This window comes from Glycine max, chromosome 8 (genome assembly GCF_000004515.6).
Source record: "Glycine max cultivar Williams 82 chromosome 8, Glycine_max_v4.0, whole genome shotgun sequence".
Taxonomy (NCBI): domain Eukaryota; kingdom Viridiplantae; phylum Streptophyta; class Magnoliopsida; order Fabales; family Fabaceae; genus Glycine; species Glycine max.
In genome coordinates, this window is record NC_038244.2 from 1,693,056 (window position 1) to 1,709,239 (window position 16,184).

Here is a 16,184-nt window from a genome sequence, read left to right on the forward strand (position 1 = left end):
TTTCATATTTACATGATGAAAGATATATTTGAATTAATAATTTATCATTTAAAAATAATGTCAAAATTTGTGTACTTAGTACACACTAGTTATTCAATCCATTATACTTTTAGTATCTGAAGAGAATATTGTGTAAAAAACTATAATTTATTTCACTTGAATTGTATATATTGTCCTTACTAAATAGAATCGCAGCCTGCATCCTGCTCTGACACAGAAGACTAATCAAATGAATTGGTGATTAATTAAGTGTAACTATTGACATGATTTTTCAAATTCCTCTTCATAGCATATGTAGCCAGTTTCACTTGTAGTAGTATATTTTTCAATCATTCGCACATCATTTGCTTTTTGGCCACATATATCTATTTCTTTATTTTACATTCTCTTTGCTTCCAAGTGTTGACCATAGTCAAACTGTCCGTGGAAGTGCAACTCATAACCGTAGTATCGCATGGAATGTATATTTTTGTTTTCTCCTGCACTGTCAGGTTGGCCAGAACAAATTTTTTTAGTATAGACGTGTGAAGAATTGGCAAATCAAACTCAATTCTACCAACAATATTATAGGAATGAAAATCAATTCTCACATTTTAAAATTTTCTCACTCTTTTTACTTTTCTTCATTTCTCTATTTTTTTCTTGTAAAATTTATTGTACAAGTTACTGTACAATTATAATTTCTCAAATTTATAATGTCTTATTTGACGGAAGAAAATTATTGTGACTTCAACGTAAAAACGAAAATATGAAAATTTTATAAGAATGAAAATTATATTTTAGCGTTAAAAAAATAATTTAAGAACTTATCTGAACAATTATAAATAATTTAGAGATCTATCGAGTCATTTAACCTAAATTTTTGTTCGGTTCAAAAAAAAAAACTGGTAGAATAATAATAATAAAAATTCCTAACCAATTTCAAATGTTTTTAAACTGGCTTTAACTGATTTTCAAATCAGTCAATTTTTCAAATTAAACGTATTAAACATTTGATAGTTTTTGATCAATATTTTAGTTGAATTTTTAAGCAACGGTTCAAATTGTACATATTTAGAGCAGGGAAAATACCTTCCTTTATCGTAGTTTTATATAAAATCAATTATATGAAATTAATTATTAAATATAATTAAAATTTGTATTTAAATCAATCTCAATCACATACTTACATTTAGAATATATAAAAATCAAACTAAAAAATATTAAGTGATTAATATAATTCTATTTTGATCATATTAGGCTCAATATATTAATATTTCATTGGTCTGCAACTAAATCTAAACCTTTTAAGTAAAATTTTGATTCCAAATCTTGTTAATGAAAAAAGAAAAGAAAAAAAGATTTCACTAAAATTAATCAACTAAACTTTTAGACGAGCATTAGTCACAAATAAAATTTGTATATATTTCACACTAAGTTTATGGTAATTAGTGATAAACTTCTAGTGTTTTTTTACTCATTTTATAAAATTCTTTTCAATGTCTTACAAAAAAAAAAAAGACAGAGGGAGTATTACTAACTAAATTAATTAACATTTTTAAAGAGGGTAAATTAATGAAAAAAGTCTTATATTTTAAAATAAATGTAATAATTAATATTAATTATTATATTCATGTTTTGGCCCATACACACTTGACTATGTTGTCCCAAACTCCAAGCCTACGGATACCGTAATTCAATTTCTTAACATAATTATTTAACTTTTTTGAAAGAAAAAAAAAAACCATGATTATTTAAGTTTGACCAACCGCTGGTTTTTTTCTTTCTTATTTGTTCATGAGACAATGAATCAAGTCATTCCATGGAGAATCATTATTTTCTCTCATTTTTCTTATGTCTTTTTGAGTTTTTATAGTACTACTCGTACTACGATATAGATTGAAATATAAGTAAGATAATCAAATATTGTGCTAATTAAATTTTTTTCACATATTAATTAAAATGATAATTACTTTTTTCTTTAAAGTTCTCTGCTCACATATTAATTGTTACTACTTTATATATTTTTTTACTTGAGTGTTAAAATTCGAGGGATGTCTCTTTTTCTACAACAACATTGACTCAATAAATCATCATTCTTCTTTGTGGTATCATGTAGTGTTTAATTGGAATTTGGAACTAATGAAGAATCACTCATTTATAACCAAAACACAAAAACCCTTAACATTCAATTAATCATTATTGTAATAGCCCAAAAATGCTGAATAATAAACCGTCCATCCCATTTACTTATAATTAGGTAATTTTTCATTTTAATACAAAGTCTACTATTATAAATAAGGAGGTATATTTATAAAATATGTTTGCATAGGAGTGAAATCCAATATAATCGACATTCAATTCAATTAAACTCAAAGCTTCAACATATTTTCTTTAAAATTTTTGGATTTAGAAAAGTCTAAGAAACAAACGATAATGTATTATATAAGAAGCAACTATAGGGGTATTGAATTTTAGTTGGAGATAAGAAGGAGGAAGGGGAGAGTATCACGACAGTCAAAGAATGGATGGGTGATCTGAGCCAAAGTGTCTCACCTCACGTGATCGGTATGCCTTCTGTCCTCACACGTGTCCTTTTATTATTTGCCTTAATACTGCCACATTTCATATGTGTCTCCTATCTACACACATCACGTCCTCAAAGGCTAACCCAAAATAATATTAAAAAAGAAAATCACACCCAGGAATTAAATAGCATTTAAACCGGGCGTTGTAAATTGTAGTAATGTAACTTATAGATCCGTTGGATCCTATAAAATAGGTTTCAGGTAACAAAAGACACAGTAACTTTTTTTATCCCTTTCTTCCTTCCATTTCAGCTCTCTTACCTTCTGCAATTCTTTGCTAGAGAGCACAGAGTTGTTAGTTAGTTCATCCTTGGCAACAGTTATTATTTTTTTTTTTTCGGTCATAGAAACTGTTAAAAATTAAATCCTCTTTATTTATTTTATCCTTGTAACTTTAGCAGAAACAAAAAGAAAATAACTTTTCCTTCGTCCCACAGGCTCCATGTGCTCTGGTGTTGGTGCTATACAAAATTTCTTGTTGCTCCACGCTGCAAGAAGTGAACGCACACTGTTATTCTCTCCTTTTAAACGTAACTTTCGTTGAACCTTCTCGTTCTTTAATGTAGTAACTTTAGAAGCAGTATTTAGCCCGCTTTGTTTTCTCTCTGACGTGTTCACTCCTTTCTCTTCTCTTCTTTATTTATATTCTCCCACCCCTTCCCCCCGCCCGTGTCCACTCTCCATTCTCCAAGGAATCTCTCTCTCTCTCTCTCTTTCTTTCCCTTTTTCACTTTCTCATTCATTCTTATTAGTATTTCTATTTCACTTCACCAACCCACTCCACCGTTTCCCCTTTCCTTCCATGCTATTATGGCTTCATCTTCCATCAAACACACTCACCACCTTAACCGCACAAAACTCTTCATGAAAGAAGAAACCCTTTTGAAAAAGAAGCATCACTATCCCAAAATCATACGAATACGTGTCACCGACGCCGACGCTACCGACTCCTCCAGCGACGACGACGAGCCCTCCATGTCCTCCACGCGCCGCAGAGTAAAAAACTTCGTCAACGAAATTACCATCCAAGGCGGCGGCGGTGGTGGTGGCGACGTTAACGTTGTTTCTAAGAAAAGAAGATTCAAGTCCGGTGCCGGAGCTCCGTTATGTCGGCGGAAGACGGGGGCGAAGAAGTTCCGGGGAGTGAGGCAGCGGCCATGGGGGAAGTGGGCGGCGGAGATAAGAGACCCGTCGCGCCGCGTCCGGCTGTGGCTGGGAACCTACGACACCGCCGAGGAAGCTGCCATTGTGTACGACAACGCGGCCATTCAGCTGCGTGGCGCCGACGCGCTCACCAATTTCATAACGCCGCCGCCGGAGAACAGAAAAACCGGTTACTGCTCCGGCGAGGAGTCTCGCAACAACGACGACTTGCGTTCCCCCACTTCGGTTCTTGGGCGCTGTTCGGTGTCCGAGGAAGCTGTAACTGCAAACGACGTATTTGGAGGCTCTAGTGAGTGCGAGTATTCATGCGTTTCGGAGTCAGTGTTTCCTATTCCTAACGAGGTGGTGTTTGACTTTGAAAGCACGTTAGATATGTTTGATGAAGGGATTAATAATGTTGTGGCAGAGACTAGTATATTCTTGGCGGAGGATTTAGATTTGGGTTTTACGAGTTGGCATAGAGAGTGTGATAATTTCCAAGACATTGGGGGGGATTTGTTTGTTTGGGATCCTCTTGTCGCTCTTTGATTGAGACACAGACACCATTCTCTCGTCTTTGTAATTCTATTGCCAACGAAAATGGGTTGCTATCAGTTTTGTTTCTTTTGGGGGTTTAGGCAAAAACCTTGTGTCTAAGGAGAGGTTTTCTAATTTTTTATTCTAGCAGTATATGTTTATTAACCACTAGTTGTAAAACCGTGCTTCCCACGGTGTTGCCGTCTTTTTGTTTCTTATATAAAATTATGTCTCATAAGTTACCCTTTTATTTATTTATTTTTCCCAGCAAATGGTATAGTTTACCTTCTTGGTTCACGAGTTTTGTATGTAAAAAACAAACAGGCATTGCTCATAGATATTTAGAAACGTTCGTCCCATATATTAATATTCACAACCATCTAGTGGTCTAGAGCGTTTAATTTTGTCTTTACCTGACTAGAAGTGTTAATTTAATGGGATTGTTTATTTAAATTCAAACTTAATCGGATTAAAACTTAATAGTCACATTTACGATTTATTTATTTTATTAAAATTGTTAGAAATTTGAGATATTTGAATCGGTTACCTTTTTCATTCTTTTACTCTTCTCCAATTAGTTTTAATACCAGTAAATTATAATATTATATAAAATCTTATTAAATAAGAAGTTAGTATTAATATATACATTTTTTTATCTATAAGAACGGGACAACCATCAACACCCGTACATCCATCAACGACATATTAGTATTACAATTTGTACGGACACAGTTCTACCGAAGTATATGTTTTTGTCACTGTGTTAGTATAAGAAATGATTTTTTTTTATCTGATTTTGAAAGATTTTTTATTTTCTAAAACTTATTTGTTCTTTAAGTATATTGGAAACTATTTGTCTCCTAAACACATTTTTTTTTTTTAAGTTTGTCTCGAGAATAATTGAGTAAGACACTTAAAAAAGATAGAAAAAGGATGAGAAAATATTTCTCAATTGATTTTTTTTTTTGGATTTTAAAACTAGATAAATTTCTGATGATAAATTAACCATTTATATATAGGAATAAACTTGTAGTATCCTTTGAGTTTATAGCATATCTTATTATTTTTTTACCCTTGGTATTTTAATTAAGATTCGTTTCTATCCTCTCACAAATTAAACCGAAAACTCTAGCCCCTACTATATATCTCTCGAGTCACATATCTTTCCTTGTAGACTGTAGCATCCAACCACCACCCTCATCGTCGTTAGTCTCTTGGCCACTGCTTTTAGTGGTATCGGCCTTAATGTGTTATAGTAGTGTCCATTTCCACATTCTCATTTGCATGCCATATTACACATACAAAATTAAAGGATATTTAGTGTCTTATGCGAAGATAAGGTATTGTCACTCCCATCTTTTATTTGAATAAGGGCCTACAACTAATGTTTAAAAAGTCTTTAAATGTATTTATTCATGCATATCTTCAAAACTGAATAGAAAGTCTTTTGGAGTATTAAAGAAAAGATGAAAGATATTTAAGGACATGTTGTAGAGACAATTGAAAAACTCAGAATATGATATCTTTTACAATAATTGAGAAACATTCAAATTACACGCCTTATCATATATAATCCTTATTTTCATAAATGAAAGACAAAAAAAAAATTATTTATGAAGAGCAAAGACTACATCTAGCCTAATGTAGAGACTATATATATATATATATAGAAGATGAGAACAATTTGAACAGAATATATGGCATCATTATGCTACACCCTATAGCTTATTTAATATATCTGGGTATTCGCATTGTATTTAGTATTTTTGGATGCAAGTATTACTTGTTCATAAAGTCTTACGCTATGGTAAATGAATTTGGTTTTTGGCACGTAACGCTCACACCTAACCTAACTTGTTTATTGTACATATAGTACATGTGCCCAGGAATATTTTTACTGTATTTATTCATTTTTAGAGTTTGCTCAGGTGAAATTAATGCCGTTACCTACACACTTCACCGGATATTCAAACCCTTCGAACCACTTTCTTACCACAAAAAATTGCTATCGGATATTTTCGTTCAGGACTTCAAGGAATCAATGTATAACGTATATTTTGGTTAATTTGTGCAGACATGGACCATCCACAGTAGACCCTAGACGGCAGAGGATTAGAATTGTGAAAGACATTTTTCCTTGGAGTTTTTAAGATATGATTTCATTTTAATCTCTTAACCAAAAAAACTCATCTTAATCTTATTGATAAAAATTAACATGTTATTTAACTATAAAACATTAGCAATATATTTTAGCTTGTCAAGTCCAGAAAGTGAACTCTATCATTTGTTTCTGCTACTCACTTTTTTTTATGTTCCTCCGATGCTAAAAAGCAATTAAAAGAAAAATACTAGTTCTTTTGCCCGTCTCTAATTAAAAGCCAAATCAAACGCACTGTTAAGCTTCTTTTCCATTTATATTTTCTGTTCAGGCCAAATCAAGGCTTGTTCCCCAGCTTCACAAGAAAAGCAAAAGAAAAAAAAATCAGACAGGATCTTTAAGATAAGATGTCAATTGTGGCGCTTAAATGCATGTTTGAGTTAAAGTTTATAAACTTAAATTTAATTAAGCTTAAGTTTGGAAATTGAATGTGCAAAAGTAACCCAAATTTTCCTTTTGTAAAATTGAGTTTCAAGATAAAATTTTCATTGCAAACATACTTGTAGGAATAACCAAACATGTTAGTAAAATGAATTTATTTTCTAAAAGCATGTTAAAGATCCAAAAATACTTTTTCACTTCAACTAATACCCAAGCATAACCTGAATTAATATTGAGTTTAATAAATAGAATGTTGACATATTCTTAGTGTGTATTTGATTTATTGTTGAAAAGTTCCAAACAATTGTTGAATAAAAACTGTAAATTTTTACTTCTTACAAAAGGTGCATAAGAGAATATGTACATGTTGTTTCAACATTAAATCAAACACATACTTTAGTCAGTGAAGAGTTAGAAATTTATTTTGTTTTGTACTATTAAATTTAAATTGCCACTTAATTATGCATCATAATTCATAATACACCTTATACTTATAGGTGAACTGGTCCAAACAACAGATTGATTTATCAGCAGCATGATTGTTGAAGTTTAGATGGGAAATGCCATGCTGTTGAAAAAAAGGAACGAAGTTTTATAAATTCACCGCCATTGTCAGAATAAAAGGTTTTGATTTTTGTGGTGAATTGCTTTTCCACTAGATTTTTAAATATTGACATTAGATTTAAGTTTCATAGGATAAAGCCACACATATTTGATTTGAAATGTATGTTTTTATTGATAAATTGAGTGATACATCAGGACTGTGTATATACAACTCTGGGGATAACAGAATCAAATAATCAATAGGAACTGAATTACTTAAAGATAAAGTTGTTGTAACAAGACAATAAGAGATAACAATAATATAAAACAATTATAATAATAGCTAACATATATAGCTACAATTATGTTGCTGATAAAATCAATTTGCTGCTTGGGCCAGTACAACTATAATACTTTTGTCATGTTTTTAATTACTAATTTAGTCTTGATAATACCCATGAAATAGTATATAGTAAAAGAAATATTTCACTATTAAAACACTTTCTACAAAAGGGAACATGAAAATGACGTTTGGCCTTTGAATAAGGAAACCGGATCAGGTGCAGTTTTTATTTATTTATTTCTGACACAAACAGAAGGGAGCAAGTGGCACGATGCTTGAATACTTTTTCATGCCACTGCCATTAACCGGATGAGAAAGCAGACATGGATAGGTTAAGCTTGGTTCCGTACAAATTTGTAGATAGCCATCACTCTTGAAATTGTTTTGTTCTGTAGAAAAAAATATTACAGTATAAAACCCAGTTCTGTTTCACTAGAGAGAGACATCGCGGTCCTATAAGCTTTCCATTTCTCGTGTTTTTAACTTTACTTTTTAGAAAAAATATCAAATCAATCCTTAAAAGTTTATTCAAACTTTTAAAAATACAATTTTTTATCAAGAAAAAACATGTATAATATAAGAATATACTAAATATTCTCTTTCTTAATAAAACTTATTAATTTTAAATGCTGGACATCAGTTTCAAGAAGTGATATACTCATATACGCAAAATCCTTATTGTTCAAAGAAAAAGAGTGTGGAGGAACTTAGAAGATAATGTTAGAGTTTTAGTTTGAATTTATCTCAATTTTAAAAGTTAATTTTTAATATGAAGATTTTTTATTTATATATATTATTTTATTTATCATATTATTAGTTATCATAAGATTTTTAACATTTTTATTTATTGAGAACCAAATATCTCTATCATAAATTTCATACAAAATTGAACATATGAACATGATTTGAGAATTTAACATCCCAAACTCTAAGTTTACAAGACAAAACATCTCAATTTGGTTCAATAAATCCAATAATAGTGAAATGATAGGCCTAACACAACAATCATTATGATAAGATTTGACACCATCTTAAAATTTATATAACCTAAAAAATTAACTTAAAACGGTTGTGCTTAAATAAACGTTGTGCATCATTCCATAAAATTGAAGTGACAGAACAAGATGAATGGATTGACGTTGACTGTGATTTCTAATGAAAATTCAAATACACTTACATAATAAAATTGTTTTCATTTATATACATTATTTTAGTTAGTGGCTGAAATCACCAAATGTACACTCAAAAGTATACTGGTATTTATTTTCCAACTCAGAAGAGATCAACGGTTCCTGATATTATATTCCTCGTGTGCATCATGGTAAGCTGTAGAGTTACCGTGTTAGGTCAATTAGTTGTTATTTCCTTACATTAGTACTAATGCCAATGCCATATAAACACGTTTTAACAATCAAATTGAAGAACATGTTCTTCCGACTCGACGTACCCAGTACCTTCTTGGATGTGTCATTTCCAATCAACCTGGCAGAGATTAATTATATATATATATATATATATATATATATATATATATATATATATATATATATATATATATATATATATATATAGGGTATGCATGCGTGTATTGCGTGACGACGTTATGTGTGATAAAAAGGCCAAAGATAAGTCACTGTCTTGTAGATCCAGGCATCAACTATATAATAATGCAGGTTTGAAATATTGGGGGAAAAGGGCTGGCCCAGAATCTCACAAAGAGTGTCTTATTTAAAAAAACTGGGATTTTGGAACTAAGGAAAGGAAAAAAAGCCCAGTTGGCGCTCGAGTTTTCCCTTCCCATATATCTTGGCAAGCATGCGGCAGATTATTATATAGGTCCCCACTCTCATACTAGACATTTATATATGCTACTGGCAATTAGGTACGTGCCTTTGCATTCTGCATGTTTGCATTTAAAACCTTCATCGTATCATATAATGTATAATAAATGCAATACACAGAACTTTGTCTCTGGAAGCATACTTGCTTTGATTGATTGAATTGAATTGAATAGTTTGTTTGCTCTTTTAAGCAGAGCCCAGGGCCAGGGCCATATCTACCCATCCAGCCCCTCATAACAGCAAACCATTTTCTTGACACGCAAACAAAAAATAACTGGATTTGCCCTCTGGAAATGCCAAAAGACCTTCCACATATGTATTCCATTATTAATAATCATTCAACCACACACACAACCTAGACTGACATTATCCCAAGATAAATGTTTTCTATGTTTTATCTTATGCATCTTTAAGCCGTTACGAGACATTAAACATACTTATTTTTTATTTAATATTTTCTTTATAGAATACTAATAAAGAAGTTTGTCAAAAGATTTATAAAACAAAAGGAAGTAGTGATTTATACCAGGCCTCCTACGTACAAAATGTCACTAACGCTATGTACACGTTAGGCAGTACATAAACATTATTAAAACTTAAAACCATCCAAAATCATTTTTTTATAAATATTTTACAAATATTTTTTAATAATATATGCAAATTGTGGAAAGGCACTAGAGCAATTATACAAACAAATCCAATGGGTTGACCAGTGGTATAAATAATCTTGCTGCACTCACAATGATCAATTTAACGAGAGATGTGCGTTCAATTTTCACAATATGTAAAAAAAAAAAATAGATTAACAGTAGTCATGCACCTCAAGAGCCTAAACTATGTATAATTAATACAGAAGATAAACAAATAGTAACATTTGTGCCCACGATCAAGACTTGGAGAAATTGATGAAGTTAATGAGAGCATTTGCTGCTTCCCTCAGAAACAATAACATGAAGCTTTTGGCCAAACTCGCAATGCTTGCCAACAGAAGAGAAGTAAAAATAGTCCCCAGGCTTCTCCAAAGTAGAAGAGGAGTTTCCTCTAGATGATATTTCTGGTAGTGCAATGATCGTAGTCGTTCTTGTCTACTTGAACCACCGTGTTCAATCCTGGGTGGTACTGGAAAACTGCAATATTTATTTTATTTCATTACTTTGCTAATCAATAGCTAAACAATAAATTACTTGTTCCTGTGCTTGCCTAATACTAGTTGTTTCAGGAGTGTTAGAAATATACTCTTAACATTTTTTATTAGTTGAAATTCACATAAATTTCACTAACTTAGGAATTAGACCCATTAAATAAAAAATGAGAGCTAAATATTTACTGAAACCCGGTTAAATTTCATAAAATAAAAGAGGGTTAGAGAATATAATTACGAATATGGTATCTATTTTTTGTCTAGCTCGCCAATCGTTGAGCCCAAATGAAAGTCAAAATCAATATCAATATTAATATACATGTTGAAGAAAAAAGATGAAGCATGGATACGGGAGAATTATGACAATACGAAGCACGTCACCAACAGCGAAGGTTTTTTTCTTGGCCCATTCATCGTAGAACCCTGGGTAACTGGGCATATTCCAACCTAATTTGTCTCCGACAATATGAGTTGTTATTGAATTCACAGATACCAATAGCATGCAGTCAATGGTGACATGCTATTGGTATCTGAGTTCGATAATTTGTGTCAGTGTTGCCTTAATTTGTTCGTTAACATGTGAATTGTGATGACATCTAATTGAATCAAAAGATGGATTGAATTGAAGATACCCTTATAACTGTGGTCATTAAATTTGGTATTCTCCTCCCGCTTGTGCAGTTATTGTGAAGCTCGTTTTTCTTGACCAAGCCATTTTTTTTTATTAGAAATAAGAATGAATCAAATTCTAGTTTTCAAATGAGGATGGTACCTATACCCCTGTTCGAATTAAAGGAATGGGAGTGCTTTCAGTGTCACCCCAAAACTCAAAACAACCAAAATGAGACTTTTGTTATTCAGAAATCACTTGAAATTTTGACTAATTTAAGTTGGGTTAAATAAATTCATCAATTTAAATTGGGTTAGATAAATTTAATTTAAGGAGTAAAATTTTACATGCTTGTACACATAATTTATTTATTTTTTTAAGCTTGTTGATTTTTTTTAAATACATAGTTTGTGAATATTATGTACATTTCTTTAAAGCATGTAGCATATGTATTCTAATCTTCAAAGAGTTCTATTTCTTTTCCTTAAACTTCTGTTCAATATATATAGAAAAATTATAATCTTTTACTTTTTCTCATTGCTCACGGATAACTATAGAAGTTGGACTGAAGTACCAAGAAAGTTGAATAGCTCTATTATTTAATTTGCCTCATATCAAATAAATTAAAAAGAGTATATGTGTTGGTGTTAGAATATTAATTCATGCACTTAAATAAAAACTCATTCTAGTGATGTTATACACTAACCTAGGTGTGAAAAAAATGTTGGACCAAATCTTCTTAAAAACCCCTGACAATGTCCTAATACGTGTTCACTTGTAAGGATTTTTGTATTTAAATTAGTGCTAGAAAGAGTTTCTTTTTTTTTAGACTGCAAAGACCTCGTATTATATTATATAATTAAGAATGAGAAAATGGAAAAGAGTTGAGAGGTATTGGAATAAAATGCCAATTGTCAACAGTATAATGAAATTCAGGCCACAAAGGGCCCAAACAAAAAAGCAAAGACTCCTATAGGAGTAGCCCAGCAGTACATGGACTCTTAGTGCATGGGCTGTCGGATATGTTTGGTATGTTTATGGCAGATGCTTTGTGCATCTGAATTATTTCTTGCATTTTTTTATATACTTTAAAATGTATAATTACATTTTAGATTAATGATACTTTTTACATTCTAGAAAAATTATTCTAGAATATAACTTTACATTTGAATTAGCCTTTCCAAAATATAGAAAAAAGCACAGAAAACAATCAATGGAATACAGGAAGCAATTGGCTAGTTTACGTTTATGGAGAACACGATACTACAAAAATGTTTAATTTGAGAAAATAATTTTTTATTTTTATTTTAATTAAAAATATGACTTTGATTTTTTCACTTATTTTGTTTAAAGAATAGGAAAAACAAATTATTTTTATTTTTAATTGTTTTGTATATAAAGTTGGAAAATTAAAAAAAAAAAATTAATATACATAACAAAATTTTCAGATCAAAACCTAAGCAAGGACTACAGAAGAGGAGTAATAAATGGTCGTGGCCCGTGGTTTAGCAAAAAACTAATTGCCGCCTTAGGAATTACCCTCACCTTTAGATTAAGAAGAAGAAGAAGAAGAAGAATGGTTTTAGTTGAATTGAACAATTGTGCGTAAAACCCTAATTTACTAAAAAGCGAGGATGGAAGAAAGTAAAGCGAAACCGGTGTGTGCAGAAGAAGCCCTCGCTCTTCTCAATTGCGTCACTCACTCTCCATATGAAGAAGACAAATGCCTTCCCCTTTTGCATTCCTTGCGCCACTGCGTCCTCGCCAAGGTACTCTTCTTTCCTTTCGATATCCCAACCAATCATTTATGAATGATTAAGCTCCTAATACCTGTCTTCATTTTTCAACAATGCGTTCTATGTTCAATTGGCTCGTTTAATGTTATGAATGTTGATGAGGGAAGTAAATTGTACACGTTTGGCATGTAGACAACACTTCTTTCAAGGATCTCTTGAATTTGGGGATTATGAGTGTTTTTAATCCTTTTATTTTCTTGGTTAAATTAGTTATTTATTTCTCTATCGGATTCAATTTGGTTTTCTATTTTTTTTATATTGGTTTTAAAGATATGAGGATCAAATTGAATAAAAAAATTAAAGGATCAAATTAAACCTAAATAATAAATTAAAGAAAAAAAAATTAATTTAGCCCATTTTCTTCATTTAGTAGTTGATGGTCAAATTGGAGATTTTTTTTTAGCAGTGCAAGTTTAAATCAGTACTGGGCAACCAATCATAGATGTGTTTGAATACCTTACAAACAACCACAATTACTTACTTTTCCCTTACATTAGAAGAACCAAATCCCTTTGATTATAAGACAGGTGTCCACAACAACAGAATGCGAAAGTAGTTCGTATATTATTGGAGTTGCACTCGATCTAGCATACAAAACATGATTTGAAACACTTTAGTCAGAATGCATATATGGTAGTGTTGCCTTCTCTTGATGGAACATAATTATGTGCTTTAGGGTTGATTGTTTATGGCCTTGCCTTCATATTCCAACTTGATTACCGGATACATTTGAGTTTATGTTTTCAGATGTTTATACATAGTTATGCTTCTGTTTTTTAAGTTGGTTCTGTTTTCTGCCTCAACAGAAAGTGAAGAACTTTTCCCTAGCTGGACAGGAAAAACAGGAAACTAAACCCAGTGGCAAGAAGGCTTAATTGGCATCTCTGCATCCCAAGTGCCTTCTAATTCATATCTTCATGTACCAGAAACTGTTCAGTTTCAAATCTGAATTTCTCCTATCCACAAATAATTGATTTTAACATTTTTTTTTTTTTGGTTTTAAGTGTAAAGTTGAATGGGAAGTGAAATCAATGATGGTTTGCATCTCTCATCATCGGTTATTATGTTAGTTTTGCCCCTTCCTAACCACCTTAATCATAACTGTGGTGTGTGGTTAATATTGCCTACGATTTCCACTTTACCCTGTTCAGCTTAAACACTGAACCCCTTTGCAGGATGGAATGGAATGTATGACTTGTTACAATGAATGTGTTTCTAGCTAACTATGAATACAACTAATAGTTTGAGAACCTTGATCGTTATGGGAGTAGACAAAATATATGCCATTTTCCTCCACTGATGTTTAATTGATTAGAGTCATTTAATTATTATTTTTCCCTGAAATTCATAGCCGTGAACACAACCCTGCATCTGCATAGGAAACGATGACACGCCTCATTTGTTCCTACAAAAAAAAAAAGTTCCCCTTTTCTATGCTGGATTAGTTCATTGCTGATTATTATTAATCTAAGATAATCATTATGCCAAAAGCAAGATAATTATTGTATTACTAAGAAATGCATCGACAATAATAGCTAACTCTGTAACCTGGTACTAACCACAACCACTAGCCACTAGCAACTAAATGGCACAGACCACTTTCTTAACTGGGAAAATAAACATACCACCTACTCTTGTAACAAAAGTATCATAGCAATATTACATTTTCCACTTCTTGCTACACAATGTACGAAACTTGTTAATCATAACAGACACAACAACCCCCTATCAAACACCCATATCCCTTTCTGCTCTAAGTTCAGAAGGTGGAGGAAATTTAGGGCGAATGGATGATGTATGTGAGTACCAGAGCCAGCAGCATCAACACATATGCTATCCCTTGATCAAGGGAGGTCCCTGAATTACAACACAGCACAAAAACAATGTAAAAATTAAATAAGGCAGAATTATTTCATTAACATTTATTTGATTTAAAAATTTTATTAGTAAGAATCAAAGACAAATAACAGAGTTTACAACAATTAATTCATTCTGTTTTATCAATTGAGTTAGATTCACTTAGTATAAATTTATTTGAGATATGACAATTCATCAGAAATAAATAAATAATGCAAGTACAGAATTGTTATGGGTTTCCAAAAAAGCCTCTTAACAAGGCTGATTAAATTAAAGAAATATACATGAAATCATATTTGTCCCTACAGGGACTTCAATTAGAGAACATCCTGCGTAATTTGAACAAGACTATTATGATTTATGAGCATTAAAAAAAATTCTCTGGATACAACTTGAATTATTGACTAATGATTATGTTGAAAAAATAACACACTAACTAATTGATTTACACCCTACCAAAAAAAAAAAAAAACAATTGACTTCCACGCTTGGTGATACTTGAAATTACATTTATAGTATAATGATAAATAAAAGTTTAGTTTTTATTATTTGCATTCTGGTTTTTCAAAGCAAGGAACTGGAATATGGAAGTGAAGAATATAAAGAGTTGTGTTAGATCTGGGAAGAGGAATACCGTCGCTAGTAGGTGCAGGTGCAGGGGATGCGGATTGAGCCTGAACAGCGGCGGGCATAAAGAGAGCAAGAATGAGAGTGGCGAGCATCGCCACAACTCCGAATCCGAACAATTGTTTGGGAGCAGCACCCGCCATATTCTTCTTCTCTAGCAGCGTCTTTCTCTCTCTTGGGTGCGGAAGGGAGAGAAAAAAAAGAAAAGAAGAAGAAGGCTGGAGCTGAGATTGTGTTGTGCGTGGCGTGTGCGTTGGCGTGTGCGTGTGCGTGGGCGTGGAAACTGGAGCGTTTAAAAGGTTGTCAGTTGAAGGAGGGAGAGACAAAAGAGGACAAAAATGTTTCTACTTTGTATTGTGGGGCGTATGTTTCGCTAAACCCATGTGATCTCATTTCTTTTTGTTTGCCCTTTCGCTCTGCTTTCAAATTTCATTCCCACTTCCCAACAATTCTACTTTGGCGCCATCCCCTGCTTCCCTCTCCACCTTTTTCCTTTTTTTGGTTCTTCTCTGCTCTACACTATATGCCACCCTGTCTATACAGAAAATAAATTCTTATTTATTTCTAAGATATTTATTAACTGTTTTAAAAGGTACCCAATGCCTATGCATAAGTGGTGCCAACTTGATTTTATCTTCCA

General features: G+C 32.0%; 2 protein-coding genes across 2 annotated transcripts; one reads left to right on the plus strand and one right to left on the minus strand.

The window, feature by feature from the left end:
- Positions 1 to 2,893: 2,893 nt before the first annotated feature.
- LOC100776453 (ethylene-responsive transcription factor CRF2) lies at positions 2,894 to 4,485 on the plus strand. Its single transcript, XM_003532381.5, has one exon. The coding sequence runs from the start codon at positions 3,378 to 3,380 to the stop codon at positions 4,257 to 4,259; it is 882 nt and encodes a 293-aa protein (XP_003532429.1). The 5' UTR covers positions 2,894 to 3,377; the 3' UTR covers positions 4,260 to 4,485.
- Positions 4,486 to 14,542: 10,057 nt separating this feature from the next.
- On the minus strand, positions 14,543 to 16,064 carry LOC100817755 (arabinogalactan protein 41). Its single transcript, XM_003530299.5, has 2 exons — positions 15,552 to 16,064; positions 14,543 to 14,917 (listed from the first exon to the last, which is right to left on the minus strand). The coding sequence occupies exons 1-2, from the start codon at positions 15,685 to 15,687 to the stop codon at positions 14,838 to 14,840; spliced, it is 216 nt and encodes a 71-aa protein (XP_003530347.1). The 5' UTR covers positions 15,688 to 16,064; the 3' UTR covers positions 14,543 to 14,837.
- Positions 16,065 to 16,184: the final 120 nt, after the last annotated feature.

Excerpts from the sequence above, each read along its gene's own strand:
- LOC100776453 (XM_003532381.5), top strand. The coding sequence starts at position 3,378 with ATGGCTTCATCTTCCATCAAACACACTCACCACCTTAACCGCACAAAA.
- LOC100817755 (XM_003530299.5), bottom strand. The coding sequence starts at position 15,687 with ATGGCGGGTGCTGCTCCCAAACAATTGTTCGGATTCGGAGTTGTGGCG. Across the intron at positions 14,918-15,551 it reads ACCTGCACCTACTAGCGACG|GGACCTCCCTTGATCAAGGG; the intron begins GTATTCCTCTTC and ends GTTGTAATTCAG.